Raw genomic sequence first — 16,201 nt, 5'->3', positions numbered from 1 at the left:
CTTGGCCATGCAACTCTAAATACCCACTACAATTCAATGGAGGAAAAAATGTCATATTTAAGTCAAAATATCCTGACATCGCCTCTGATTGTACATGTTGTAAGGCCTGCTAATTAGTTTGCCAACTGTCACCACCATCATTCTGAAATCAAATATGTTTAAAAGTATTTATGTTTTTACTTTTTTTTCGGGTGTATATAAATATCTAGATTCGGAATCAATGGTGGTATAGTATCGTTCAAATGAGGATATTAACAAAATGCCACGTTGGAGCAAAATGGGACAATTCGAAAATGTCTAAATAGTGAAACTGGATGGGGTTGAGACATGAATATGATAGTGCAATAATCTCATAAATACACAATGCATGCTATGAAGCCCATTTTCTAAACATCTGAATATTTATACAAATTATTATTTTAAAAGAATCTAGATAAAAAGAACACTGCAATTGCTGCTTGTCTGAATGACTTGCATTTATTAATAACCTATACAGTATTGTCAGTACGATGACATCGACTTAATGCAAGCAAGCACATGCAGTGACCAAGATTTACTAAACTTAATCGTTTATGCAATTACATGAATGGGTCGCGGGATTTGATTTGACAGTGTGAAGTATGTTTTTCGTCTAGACATATCAGCGCTGGAAAAATATAAACATATGAAAGCATATTCAACTACGAGCCAATAGTGTTTTATATATATATATTTATATATATATATGAATAATGGAATTGTCCATAACTATATGTACATGATAGTTATAAAAGGGCCACTCCTCCGCCCTTTAAAAAGATGATTTATCCCTTTCCACCCTTTCATTTTTAAAGTGTAGGGTACCTGGAAATTTATTCAGGAGGGGGAACTTTTTTCTGACAACTATATTATAAGGAAGAAAGAAGTCAAATAAAGGTCAACGCCATTTGCAGGGGAAAAGCAATTAAAATTCTGTCACCAATTAAAAAGATATATATCAAATGCAGAAGTATTTATGTCAAACATTCATGGCCATCTATACAAGTTTTATTGGTCGAATCGATAACATAGATTAATTAGAACGGCCAGAACCCTTGAAATCTAATTTAAAAATTCACTAGGAAATGAACAAATATTACATGACTCTACAGTGATGAATAAATTTCAATTAATTCTCCCGCCGCAATCTTGTCTGTAAACATCCAGTGGGGATAAAAGTACAATTGGTTTGATCAATATTTTCGTAAATGAAATTCCCAATCAAAACAGAACCAAGAAATTCAAATAGCGAGCGAAATAATACTTTCTGGTGATTAAAAATTCTGTTCAAATAAAAGCGTCGATGTTTTGTGGATGTAATTAGTGCCATGTTTGAAGCTTCTTGTTTCCATATCAAAAGTCCGCTGTTTAATGGAACGATCAAAATAATTTGTTTGGAAATTATTGTGAGTGATTTACCCAATAAAGAGATGTACTCACCACTTACATACAGATGTGAGATGGGGGGGGGGGGGGGGGCTATGGACCCCCTCCCATTTGTTTTCACGACCAAGAAAAAAAAAAGGATTTCAACATCTCCGTCATTCCGTATCTCCATTATTTTCTGATTATTATGTAAAAATTATTTTTTTTAAATACATTTTTGTATTAAAAGGTATTTTTATCTTTGCTTTCTTGCTTCACTCACTTGCAGCTTGTTAGAAATTATGTCCACTACGCCATCTCTGGCCCACTGAATATTTTTTCCTCATTACCCTAATTGCATTGAGATGAATAAATTGTGTTAATTCATGTATAATCAAGAAATCACCTGCAGCCCTTTGGAAAAGGGTCTGGTCTGAATTCAATAGGGCTTACAATGACACTACTTGACGCATGAAGGAACAGTTCTACATTTTTTGTCATTTCATTAAGTATGGAATAGCTTAGATTCGGCAGCCCTAAAAAGGTGAGACTAGTATAATAATATATTCACCATCTTCATCGCCATCATCATAACCAGCATCACCACTACCATATCTCTTCCACATCACCATATCACATCATTAGCAGCAGCTCAAACACCACCATCACCATCTTTATTATCACTGTAAGTACTATCAACACCACAAACAGCGGCATCAACACCATAACCTGCATCATTGCAGTGATTTCTTGTCACTTTAGAGGGGGGTGAGTCATCTTTCTCTCATAGGCTACTGTACAAAATTCATAATTAAAGCCCCCCCCCCATGATTTCCATCATCATCCACAGTCTATTATCGTTTTCATTATTACATCCTCATTTTCAAAGTCATTGCCACCACCGATACATCATTACTTCCTCCATGATTGTCATCATCGACATCACTATCGTCATTTTAAATGACCTGTGTGTCTCATAGGTAAAAAGCTATCTGAAACCCTGTAATGTTCTGAAAGTAAGACTCACATAGACATTTATTTCAAAATATGTATGAACAACAGCTTTAATCAAGGAGCAATACAACACAATTACTATGAAAACGGTACAAAAGAATGTCATGATTAACCAGCAGAAAACAAATGTACAAAAATACCTTCTGATTCATCTCAAACCCCAAGGACTAGAGGCCCTGTTTCACATATCACTTTATCAATATCAAATGCTGCACATCTATCACAACTTTGCTCTCAGCCAACCAAATTGCAGGACTTCAGTAGTTAATAACAGCAGCATGTACCTTGTCATTGATAATAAAAAATTAAATAAAGGTATGAATCGGGACGATGCTAGTCACACAAATGAAAGCAACACCAAACCGACCAATCATATGCAATTCTCAAACTAACTTAATAGCTTTGACAGGTCTAGAGTCGATTCATTGGTGCAACTGCAGCATACATGTACAGGCAGGTATCAGACAGATATTGAAAACGGGTACGCCCTATTTGATTAAGGTTTATAAACATTAAAGTTACATATTTACAATGGAATGTTCACCCGTTCCCCTATTCACTATCTAAAAAATATCTTCCACATATTTTCATGATAGAATAAATATGCAAGTCGAGGAAGGATTGGAAATATACCAACAATGTCACAATAATGGGAATAAGAGGAGTTTCTTGTCTGCACAATGTAATGACACAAACAGACGTCCACTTCCCGAGACATTCCACCACTGGGCATCTTTAATACCATAGTGCTCAATCAATTTTAAGACAGCGTTTTTACCACCCATGCAATTTCTTTGGTATATCACTGAGTAGTTGCTAACACATTTATGTGATGCTTGTAACTGGAATACACATAGCTAAATTGCATGTTGCGGCATATCAAATGTCTTGGGATTTCATGTGCCTTACTAATCCGCGAAAATTTCCTTCAAAATACTACCCAGACTACACCACTGCCAGTGTATCAATACCTTCTTCAATGGGTACAACTTTCTATGATGGCAACATTGTATGTACTTCTTTCTCAAAAGAAATTATCATTCATTCCACCAAACCGAGGCGGGTAATCCTCAATTAAACTGATCAGGGCTACATTTTCTAAGTACTCAAAGACATTCATCATCAAACAATTCTGTTTCCAAATATCATCCCTCTTAATTCTGCAGATTTATGAAACATTACTCACAGATTTCTGAAAACTGCAATATTGAATCACTTTTACACTATGTGCTAAGGGTTTCAAAGCTAAAACATGCCTCGGAATACAAGAATAAGTGCTATTTTCAAAGAAAACATTTCAATATTACTGAAATAACAGTCACAGTTGTATAAGAGATGAGAGCCAAAGGGACAGTTTCATGAAGCATTTGGTCAGTGATATTCACTCACAACTTTTATGAGCGACTGGAATCCCAGCATTTGATTGGCTGAGAGCAAACCTCACTGACAACTCCGCTTCATGAAACTCTTCCCACGATTTTACATCATCTGAAAATGTTTCTTCCCTACAAAGGTTCTCTGACTTATTAATATATGTATTTGAATTCTGGTGAATGAATGAAAAAGCACATGCAGCTGCTTTGCACCCATCAACAGTCTCTATACTTCGCAATCCCTCATCAGGAAGCCTGGTTTGCTTTACAGAATAAACCTCCCCCCAAAAACAGTGATTATATGATCTCCATCTACCATCATCGAAACATATCAAGGATTCATATTCTTGGGCAGAAAGTATTCATGAAGAGTTTTATGGGAACAATAAGGGAATAGAAGGCTACAAACCATGATTTATACAACAATTCAGGACAAAAGGTACATATGCGATGTGAAGTACTATGTTTATCTCCTTCCACCTCCTCCTCCACCACGGCCCCTACCACGCCCACCACGCCCTCGACCTCTTCCTCCTCCTCGTCCACGTCCTCTTCCTCCCATTGATCCAACTGAAAAAGACAAAATATAGTGACATACATACATTTAGTTGGAACATAAATGCATCTAGAGACTGGTAAAGGTTCAAGAATATGGATATTATTGAGGAATCATGAACCTAACAGAAACACTCTAATCTTAGAAAAGTGTAGGTGCTGTTGAGTTTCATTTTTATTATGCGTTGACTGTATGTGAAAATCAAAACTGTGGCTTTTTTAAATACTTCTTCACAAATTCTTTGATTGCATCACTAAATCAGGAACAATGAACAAAGAGAGTATCCTCAAATTTCCAGCCAGTTCCATCCTTGAGAAATTATTTTATTTCAACAAGCTCCATTCAGATGCTTTTTATAATAAGTCCAAATTTTGCAGAATTAGGGTTAAAAGGGGAAGTTCACAAATTTGTTTTGACAAAAGCGGACAAATGATAGAAATTGGCATTTACGGAATTCACATTTATGATGTGAATTCTGCTGGCAAGAGATCACAAAATAAAATTTTTACAAATTTGTAACTTTGTTGTTCATTTGATGTTTGCACCAAACCTTCAACATGCCTTGTATTTTGATATTTTAAGGGCAAGGCCACTTTCTATGTGACACATTTCTATGTTATAGGTTATAGCACAAATGGATAAAATTGAAAAGGGAAAAAAAAAAATTGTTTGACAAGAAACAGGGCAATATGACACTATCGATTGCAAAAAACCTCGATATTTTATCACTGTGTCACAAAATGTAAAAAAACAAGCAAAGAAATAAAAAATCTTGAGGATATTGGCCATGTTTCCCTTTTACTTGCAGAATGACAAATCTCCAACGTCAATGAGAGGGGCATGCAGGCCAGACAATAGGGCATCCCAGTCCACAGCCTTAGATCCATTCAAACCCTGCTTGAATTATGTTTCCCACTTTTTTTCTGCTTTTATCAAAACTAAGTGGGCTCTAAAGGCTCTATGAACGCCTAGCTTAGACGGGTAATATAGGAGCGCCTTGAGCACCTAACAAGGTGGATATGTGCGCAATATAAATACCCTATATTATTATTATTATTAAAGTGGACTGCCTTTTTGAGAAGACAAAATCGCAGTGACTTACATTGCTGCTTCTTCCTCATCTTCTCTCTGGGAGAGTCATCTACAAGCAGTTGATCCAGGGGGAGGCTGTCAGGGAGAATGTAATACCGGATGTTGTTGCCACGGATACTGAGAGATTCCAGCTGCTGCGTTTCTCTGTTCTTTGGTGTGAGTTTGACTGACTTTAAGTGAGTGTTCATGCTGACATCAACACCTATAGAAGAAAAAGTCAAGATGGGCAAACGGTATGAGATAAAATAATTTCAATACATAGGAAAGTGTTATTCTACTTGATCTTTTGTTTGTAAATGTTCATGTATGAAAATATATAAAGAACTTCATGACCTGCAACTTAATTTTCAAATTCTCAATGTACCAAAGGAGAAGCAATAATTGCTTCCATGATACCCCTCACACAATTTGGCATTTCACATTATTCTTAATTATACGCAAGATTTACAATTTTTATAACTTTCTTAATAGATAAAGCCTCTAGTATCTACTTCAAGATATTGTAAAGGCCCAATTAAAATTCCTACCAGAAAAAGGATTCCCATATGCTGACAACTAGTGACAAGCTCACAATATTCTTCATATGTTTCTGTGGTAGATAGGTGATTTTTCATTGATATTGATGACAGTGTCACCATGTACGAAACAGTCTCGGATAGTTTTTGTTTATTCTCTCTTGAAAAGAAAAGAACTAGATTAGTTTTATTTCCATGACAACTAAAAGACCATCATCTCTTTCATGGACTTTGTAATTCAGAAAAGAACTTTCTTTGTGGGTCGCTAGGTTTCATCATGAATGCACTCGCCATCATCCTCACTCCTGATGATAATTAGCGTATATGACACATGGTGACATTGTCAAACATGAATAATTAGTTGACAGTGGTTTGATGCTGTACATACCTGTGATTGTCCCATGTACTTGCGTTCCATTCTTGAGTTCAATGGTGACAGTCTCATGACTGAGCTTCATAAGAAATCTTGAGAAAAAAAAACGTAAGAAAAGAGACATATTTAGAAATAAGCCTTATATAAAAATTTCCTGCAAGAGAAAGAGAATGTGTACTACATGGAAAACAAAACACCAAAACATGCCATTTGCAAAGTTGTGAGTTAGAGACTTAAAAGTTAGAATGTCTCCAAAATCGCAAGACCTGGTGATTTCACAAAAAAGAGTTACTGTATTGTTACATTAAAGGAGAATTGTAAGAGAAATTGTTTTCATTCATTTGGTTGTTCATAACAAGCAAGTTAAGACTTGCATACTCAGTCCATACGGTCCAAATATTAACCACCTTTTTGCTCGGGCAACGGTTCGGGATGTCCTCACTCCGCATTTGATGTGTCCAGAGCTACCGGAACAAGCTACCAATATATCAAATATTATATAAAAATTTTGCGATCATTCCATCATGAAAGTAGGGATGATAATTGTTATCAAAATAAGACTTCAGACAGATGGCGCCTTTAGGTTTGTTTTCGCAAAATTGTAGATTGATGACAACCAATTATTGCCAATGGCAATCTAATAACTAAACTAACATGCAAACATGTTAGTTTGTCATTCGTTATTTTTGCTGTTCCTCTAATTATCTGCCACTGCCCAACAAAAATGGTTCTAGAGATCATTTGCAAAGTCGAAGGGTGTCTTGTGGTATCTGGTAAATCTTTGGCAATTCCCTGAAATTTTGCAACTAGATTAAAAGCAAAAGAAAAAGAAGTTGAGCCCGGTCAAAGTTTGACTTGCACAATGAAAAATCAGTCCGTATGGTCCGAATTTTAGACGCCATTTTTCTCAGGCAACGGTTTGAGATGCCCCAACTAAACAATCGAAGCTTATAAAAAGTTGATCGCAATCATTCTATTTTGAAAGTGGGGGTGATAATTGCACAACCAGGACATGGCAAGCACATTTTTTTATCACTTGCCCGACAGGGCAAGTGATGAACATTTTTTTGTAGAGGATGGCTGTGTAGATCTACTAAATGTATTGGATGTTTCAAATCAGAGACATACATACATTTTAGGCCTCTGCATCATTACTTCTCCATTCCAGAATTCATGACTATTTTAATAAAATGGAGCAATGAATGCAATTTTAGGAGAAAAGAATCTAGGCCTGTACTCCAACAAACATTTGGGTAAGATTCTTAAATTTAAAATTGAAATAATCGCCGATTAATGCAGATGCGGCAATGGCTACCGGTAATTAGAGTGACATGCCCACAATTTGACATGCTTTACTGCAATATTTTTTTCTTTAAAATATCTTTAAAATGCTGTTTTGAAGAACAATTTATAGATAATGAAATTTGAAACTTGATTAAAAATAATTATTATTTATAATCACGTGTTAGATTTTATTATTTGTTAAATAATAATTTTTATCTATTAATTGTTCTTTAAAACGGCATTTTGTAACATCGTTAATCGAAGGTACGTCATACATAAGCGGTTCAAGGGTCAAGCCCATTGTATTTGCGTTGATTACAAATGGATCGAGGGATCTGCACGAGATCGGTCTGGTAAGAAACATCAAATTTTTGACCTTTTAATTAACAAATTTTTGGAACCTTCATACGCCTAATGCGTATAGATGTGTATAGATAAGTAAAATCACAAACATTTACGTGATTTCTATCTTCAAAGATGTCTCTTGTATGTATATGGGAGGCGGCACTCAATGGTTCATTACATGCCGCCGCGCACAGAAAAATCAAGCCATAGAAGTCGTGTGTTGTGGACACCAGAAGTGGGATCGCAGCATGCGCGACCCACTAGTTAGAAATCCACTGCCAAATGCGGTTCATGGTGCGAGGTTAGTAATATTAACCTCACAATACGTGTGAGTGGGGAGGCGGTTCAAGGCTTCGTGATCAAATGACAATATCAAAATCATAAAAAAACATGATCACGGAGTCCTAGTGAAAAGGGGTAATTTTTCATGAGGAATCTGTTTATCACATTTTTATTGCCGCCAAGGTAATCCTTTTGCAGCAAATGTAAACAGAGGAAATTGGTTTCCCAAACTGGAGTCTCTGATATTGGATACCCAAATTCTTTACAAGTCTCTGATTGAAGAGAATCTCCCACATGGGAGACAGTCTCCCATATTTACCTCGGGCGAAGTTCATGCAGGCTCCACTCCACTTCAATACAGCTACACTACACTCCACCTAACTGAAATTCGGGACGGTGAATGACAAAACATCGCATGCGATCGGTGTGACCGAACACCTGCGATGTTTTGAAATTGGCCGTGAATAATACGTGTGAGGAAAAAAGATACTGGCCCAAAATCACCAATTTTGAGGATAACCGGAGGATGGACACGGAGTGAAATACGGATGAAGAGTAAGAAATTAAGCTATTTTACTTTCTCCTAATATTTTTTTTCTATAATTTTTACAAAAACATTTCCATCCCACCTTTGTCACTCGGAATATCCGAACGGGTTGACCGTCCCGAAGAAGTTCGGGTAGGTGGAGTGGAGCGTAGTGAAGTGGAGCCTGCACGAACTTCGCCCGAGCAGAGCCAGAGGCACCCACACGTATTGCGAGGCCGAGGTTAGTATTATACTAACCTCGCACCACGAACCGCGTTTGGCAGTGGATTTCTAACTAGTGGGTCGCGCGTGCTGGGATCTCACTTCTTGGGTCCACAACACACGACTTCTATGGCTTGATTTTTCTGTGCGCGGCGGCATGTAATGAACCCTTGGGTGAGCCAGAGGTACCCATAATTGGCCGTGCACCTAGCCAGGCGGCTTCTAGAGAGTAAAAATCATTTACTATCGTAAGGTTACTCTCATACGAAGCCAGGCCTTCTTCTCATAGACCCACACAATGCCAATGGAAGCCAAAACCTGAAACTTTCACCCCCGAGATTTCTACTTTCCGAGATTTCTACTTCCCCAACGTTACGGACGCGAGCGTCGCGTAACGTTGGGGAAGTACAATAAGAAACAAGATGGCGGCGTAAACATCGGGCAAGTCTCTTCCGTCTTTTCACAATATTTTTTCATTTTTTTGATGAATTCTTGTTTTAAAAATAACAACGAGAGCGTAGAAATGTCGGAAATGAAGTTTTATCCCATGTAATGATGTAGGCCTACATGATTTAGAGCTAACAAAAGTTAGATCTTTTAGAAGGAAAGTAGAAATCTCGGGGGTGAAAGTTTCAGGTTTTGGCTTCCATTGTGTGGGTCTATAGTAGGGTGTCTGGAGAAAAAAAATATTTTTCTTATTTCAAGAAAATATCACATTTTCGTTGTGAATTTTAAGAGAAATGACCTTCAGACTGACAGAAATGTAACATTTTTGAAAAAAATCCAATTATTGGCTGCAAAAAAGAAGAATGAAATTAGGTAAATTTTCAGCATTTCTCTGCCATAGACTGTGTAGTTAAGAAATGGACACACACAAATCAAAATTTTAAGCTTCCAAGAGCCGTTATAAATTTATTATTAATGCCAAAAACTTGTCCATAAAGAGTCCAATAGGATTTTTTATGCTCTATCTGATGGTATGATTTTTATAAAGATTTGGAAACCAGATCACAATGAAAACTTGCGACAAAGTGAAAAAAATTGTGCAAAACAAAAATGTCATTTTCCCATAGAAAACGCATGGAGAAATGGCAATCTCAACACACACAAAAATAAGGGTTTGCAATTTATCTCTAAATCCTTATTTAAAATGATCATATAAACTTGTCCTTACTGTCAAAAGAAGCCCCTGAATTTTCTCTTTCCATACATGCCAAACACAAATTAATAATCAATTCAGATCACATTTTTCTAGTAGCCTGAACTTCCCCGAAAAAATGTGCCATATTTTCCCCTAAATTAGCCTGTTTTATGCTGACAGACACTTTTCAGTGTGGCTTCAGACACCCTATCTAGTATAGATAGAAGGCCTGGCTTCGTATGAGAGTAACCTTACGCAACGTTCTCGCTACCACGCGTCACGGTTGGCGGGCGCCGACAACCCTGAAAATTTTCAGGGCAAATCCGCCAACCGTGAACTTCCCCGACAACCGTGGCCGACAACTGTAAAACAGGCCTAGATCCACACAAAAAACTGAATAATATATTTTAAATAAAAACAATCTGCTTTTCAGATCCTAAAATAAACTTGTCGATTATTTCTTCCAAGATTTCTTCCCGGGATTTCTTTGCTTCGCTACTATGCTGTATACGATACGACCTCGACTCGAGGCCCAATTTAACTCTCTCTCTCTCTTATGTGGGAAGTGCGAAGATGTTTACCTCGCATTTGCGTATCGCATTGCTCTCATTATTTACGTCTTTAAAATGGTAGTAAAATACGCTCAAAAATAAAGTGAGAAGAGAGGGGTACCGTGGGTTACTGGGTTGGGCAATGTAATTTAGATGTTACGAATTTCAGTTGATATTGTCATTTATTTTGTCAAAAGTAAAGTGTGTCAAAAAATAATAAAAAAATTCGATCGAAATTTAGTTTCATCTCGTCCCAGGCCCCAGCCTTATTATAGCTACATCTACATGAATTCATTGAATGCATTTCTGATGACACTGCCGTAGAACGAATTGAGAAAATTATTAAAAGATCACGTTAATAATGACAAAGCCACAGCCACATGAATGGATTGATATAATGTCCAACTCATTTACTCACAGCAAAATGATTATTCACATTTATATTCCAATTTTACTCCATAATTTCCAAAGTCTTGATCTCTACATCGATCTTTTGAAAGTGTTGATTAATTTCGCGACGGTGTGTCTACCAAGTTCTGTGTCACTGCACTAGCGCTCGCCATGGCCACATACATAATACAAATCGCACATGGCATCAAAATCTATCCGAGTCTTCCAAAATTAGATGGGATCCAAAACCGATTTGAATGTTTTTTTTTTCTTCAGATATTCATTGAATCTGTTATAATTTTCATAAGTAATAATCTTTATTAATTTTATTCACGCTTTTTATCATATTACGACTCGTTTTTTAATGTGAGTTATACGCACAGTGTATTTTCATTTGTATTGTTCTTTATTACTCTTTGCCTGCCAATTAGTCATTACAGTGAATGCTTCGTGAATTTGTTGTACAATTGCTTAACAACTCCCGGTAACAACTACGATTTAAAATAAAATATTATTTGAAATTAATTTGTGTAAAGGAGAAAGAGAATAATGGGAGGTGGTCGTGGGCAATGTAAATGAAAATGATGGGATGTTTGTGACTTTGTGGGGGAGGGGATTGGCGAAAAGAAGTCAATGTTCGGAGCGAATTAAATTAATATTCTTTTATGGATGTGTCTACTGTGATTGTGGCTGCATAATCTTTATGGCGAGTGGAAAATCAACCCTTGGACTTGGTCGGGAGGGGTACGTGATTCAATAGATTTCAATAAAAGTACACATTCAACAAAGTGGAATTGACAATTCATTCACAGATATTCATTTCAGGGCCGCGGAAACAGGGGGGGGGGGGCTGGGTGGGCTTCAGCTCCCCCACTTTTTTTTCCAAAACCATGTAAAAAAACAGGACCACCTGATTGCGTTTTTTGCATGGTGGTCAGCCCCCCCCCCACTTTCAAGACCTTTCCGCGGACCCTGCATTTCAAGTACGAATTATTGAAGTTGATATGTGTGAACGTTTTAGAGGATATGTATTTCGTTTGCCCACGCCCACATGAGTCGCTAGTATAATTTGAATATCGCTGGATGAATTTTTCAATTTCACTTATGTCGTTATATATGTTTTATATCGGAATTGTGTTTTATATATAGAGTTATTTTACAACGTCGTTAGCCTAATTACTGCGAGTGGATTATATTTATGAAATGAGTTGGAATGTGAACGAGACGCCCCAAAGCCGATGGCACGTGATCTAATTAGTATTCACTTTCTGGGTTGAGCCAATCATTGTGCTTGAAAACGGGTTTCCCCGAATTCCCGCCCTTGGAATGACTGTGTACCATGTGCGTGACCTGTTAACCTGTTGTATGAATGCGAATCAGCTGGTTTCGTGACCTCAAATATTCTTCATGTTGTTTACGCTGGATGGGGGCTATAAAAAGATCTTTCTGACTCTTTTTTTTTTTCAATTTTAATAATCTGTTCGTGAATTTCTGTAACATAACTGATGCAATTTATTGAATCACGTACCTCGATCTTCCCACTCATGATGAAAGAAAATATTTAAAAAATTTAAAATCGCCAAAATATACATGTAAAGAAAGATTATTCAGCCGTCATCATCAGTAGTAGTATAGACATGTCTATAAATATGCATTCGCTTCGAATATTGACTTCTTCACCAATCCCACACACACGCACGATCTCAACATCCCCTTGTCATTGTCCACGCCACGACCCCTCCCCTTTCGCGCTCCCCCTTCGACCATCCTAGCTACAACCCTCCCCCCCCCTCTTCCTCTCTTTCACACACGCTGTATTTGTAGGCCTACATAGTGCATTATTTAAAAATACAAATCTGCTTTCCTGTCAATTAAGCTTTACTTTCAAAACATTTTAAATCACAATTAATTATAATAAGAACAAAATCGTAATATTAAAGTATGATGAATGACTAAAAATATTTCTCCCGCTCGTGATGGACACATTCATTATTTTATAGGCGAGTATAGAACAATACAAATGAACATATAGGAATAATTGACAGTGAGTATAAATCTACTTTCCTGTCAATTAAGCTTTACTTTTAAAACATTTTAAATCGCAATTAATTATAATAAGAACAAAATCGTAATATTAAAGTATGATGAATGACTAAAAATATTTCTCCCGCTCGTGATGGACACATTCATTATTTTATAGGCGAGTATAGAACAATACAAATGAACATAGCAATAATTGACAGTGATAAACGAATCTTGATTGGATATTATTAGTATAAACATCATCAGCAGAAGTCTTAATTATGAGAGTCATAGTTTCAGTGAGTATCTGAAAACAAAACAAACATGCAAATTATATCGTCTCATGAATACCGATGCCCATTATTTGGAAGCCTCGGAAGTTTTCTTCCGAGGCTTCCAAACAAAGTCGGAACAATCTTTGGATTGAGTAAGGGCGTGGCGCGGCGCGCATGCGGTCCGTAGATGTAGTCGGTCATTGACACGCATTCACAAAATGAATCGCACTTTCTAAGGACGTAGCGATCTAGACATTGGAAAGTATGGAGTACGTTATCGATGTCATTGATGTGAATAAATCTATAAACTGTAAGTATAAAATGAGATTGAATTTAAATCTTTTCTTTTGACCTTTTTCATCAGTACTTGCCTTTCTGCTTCAATCGATCGCAATTCGCGCAACCGTTACGGCTGTGTGGCCGGAGAAGCATTAAATAGACATCAAATGTGGTGCATTTAGCAGCAATCTAAGCTCGTCGATATTGATATTTTCGATAGCTACCGCGCTCCGCGCGGGAGGGGGGACACCCCCCTCCCGCGACCCTCCCCCCCCGTGTAGTAGTAATAGTAGCTGCGCGGCTTGCGTATCATCGCTTCGCGCCGCCAAGCGTCAGAATGAACCTGGCGAGAACGTTGACCTTACGTTAGTAAATGATTTTTACTCTCAAAAAAGAAGCCGCCTGGCTACGTGCACCTCTAAGTCTAACTATTAGTATTACTGTATTAATTTATTATCAGTATCATTAATGATCAGCAGTAGAGGCGCACGGCCAATATGGGAGACTCTCTCCAATAGGGGAGACAATCTCCCACATTGGAGACTTGCTTTGCAAAAGGACAAAAGAAACAACACCAACAAAAGCATGATTTTTTCCACCCAAAATTTTGTCTCACTGAGGTCAGAAGCCCATTTGTTTTGTGTGTGATTGACAACAAAAATCCTTATCAAAACAAAAGTAGATGGTGAATTTTTAAAGTAGACGGTGAAAAGGGGTAATTTCTCATGAGGAATCTGCTTATCACATTTTTATTTGCCGCCAAGGTAATCCTTTTGCAGCAAATGTAAACAAAGGAAATTGGTCTCCAAAACTGGAGACTGTCTCTGAAATTGGATACCCAAATTCTTTACAAAAGTCTCTGATATTGGAGATAATCTCCCACATTGGAGACAGTCTCCAATATTGGCCGTGCGCCTCTACTGATCAGAATCGCAATGCATTATTATGGGATCGCAAAGGGGGCCGTTGCTCTCCAGCCCCCTTTCCGATCCCATTATGCATTGCGGTTCTGATAAGCGATAAACCATATTCGGAAACACTAGTCTACAGACGGTGCAGCCGTTTTGTCGTGACACAATTGTGACAAGTCGATATTAATCATATTAAAATATTATTATTAATAAAACATTGTAAAATATCGACAATAACGTTCGATGACACTTCATGAAACATCCTGGTATCTATCAGTAGATCTACATTTATTCCAAATTATACCAATATTGTACAAATATTCATCACTACTGACAAGGGCGAGCCCCGGTATTTAGCTTGCTAAAATGCAAGGGCTTCCATCCAACCTATCTTCACTACTTCAGTCCCACTCGTTCATTTTCATGGGTGTCATATAAACCGACATGTAATGTGAAAATAAACCATAAACCATACAAGTAAGATTAAGACTTTCATGATGCAGGTCAAATAGATCCATCAATTAATAATTATTGAATAAAAATTGATAATTACCTGACTAGCTTCATGATGATGTCGGATTGCGATCAGCATCCGACGATAAAAATTGGACGTTCAATCGACGCGCGTGTACCAAAACAATGGACTGTGGCTGACGCAGATGGCAGCAAACCAAGTCATGCATGCAGATGTCGCGCCCGCCGCGCCAGCGTCAATTTAGCCAAGTTAAAATTGCCCCAAGAAAAATCATTTCACTGGCATTTCCCGGTGGCATTTACTTGGAAGTGAATTACCGCTGACAGCCTGATCACGATTTAAAACTCCTGTTATGAAACAGGAACGGAAACTTAACATTTAAATTTTGATAGATTTAGCTATTTAGAATCTAATGATGTTATCTTTATTGCATTTATTTTTTCCATTTCCTTCAATAAAGTAATGATCTAGGAGCTAGGAGTTAACACTTGATCAAGGGAGGGGGAGTACTGCCCTTTAAAAATGGGATAAGATTGAAACCTTTGTGTTATGTTCTTTTTTATTGATGTATAGTATAGTGTTTGTAAATATATTTGGCGAGAGGGGGGGAAGGGGTGCAAGGGTGGATATTGGCTTAAGGTTTTACTTATATTCATTCTTCGAACGGATTTTTATCTCAAAGAATCAGAATATAATTTGTTTTACCTGATCCAAGACAAAGCCCCCACTTAATAGGGAGAGGATTGCATTTGATGGGACAGTGCCGCTGGTAACGAAGCCAAATAAAGAATTGAAAAAACTTTCAGAAAAATATGTATATAATTATCTGAATTAAAGAAATAAAGAAGGGACATGGAAACAAGAAATTAAGAGACAGAGACCGAAGGGAAAAGGGTAGGTGGGGGAGAAGGCACTGCAAAAGAGAGAATCCATGCATCCCCATCTTTCTCTCTCCCCAACTCTCTCTCTCCCTCTGTCCCTTCCCTTTCTATTTGAATTACTCTCACTCGTTTACACTTTATATTCTTTTCCAAAGGAGAATATTTGACTAGTCACATGACACATGTCATCTCTCTTCCATGCTCTTGTCTTTCTCCCGGGCTTTCTCCCTTTCTTTTTCTTTTCCCCATTACTTTTAGAAGTCACAGGGGCAGACACTCCTTGTAGCACTGTCCCTGCTACTGATCGAATA

The 16,201-nt window shown here is 37.4% G+C and overlaps 1 protein-coding gene across 1 annotated transcript; it reads right to left on the bottom strand.

Moving 5' to 3' along the window:
* Positions 1–2,416: 2,416 nt before the first annotated feature.
* On the bottom strand, positions 2,417–15,344 carry LOC129253829 (small nuclear ribonucleoprotein Sm D1-like). The gene is made up of 4 exons (XM_064095360.1): positions 15,088–15,344; positions 6,322–6,398; positions 5,429–5,620; positions 2,417–4,340 (listed from the first exon to the last, which is right to left on the bottom strand). The coding sequence occupies exons 1-4, from the start codon at positions 15,099–15,101 to the stop codon at positions 4,237–4,239; spliced, it is 387 nt and encodes a 128-aa protein (XP_063951430.1). The 5' UTR covers positions 15,102–15,344; the 3' UTR covers positions 2,417–4,236.
* Positions 15,345–16,201: the final 857 nt, after the last annotated feature.

This window comes from Lytechinus pictus, chromosome 2, assembly GCF_037042905.1.
Source record: "Lytechinus pictus isolate F3 Inbred chromosome 2, Lp3.0, whole genome shotgun sequence".
NCBI classification, from domain to species: domain Eukaryota; kingdom Metazoa; phylum Echinodermata; class Echinoidea; order Temnopleuroida; family Toxopneustidae; genus Lytechinus; species Lytechinus pictus.
The sequence above is the reverse complement of the archived record's forward strand: the minus strand, read 5'-3'. Positions and strand labels throughout refer to the sequence as shown.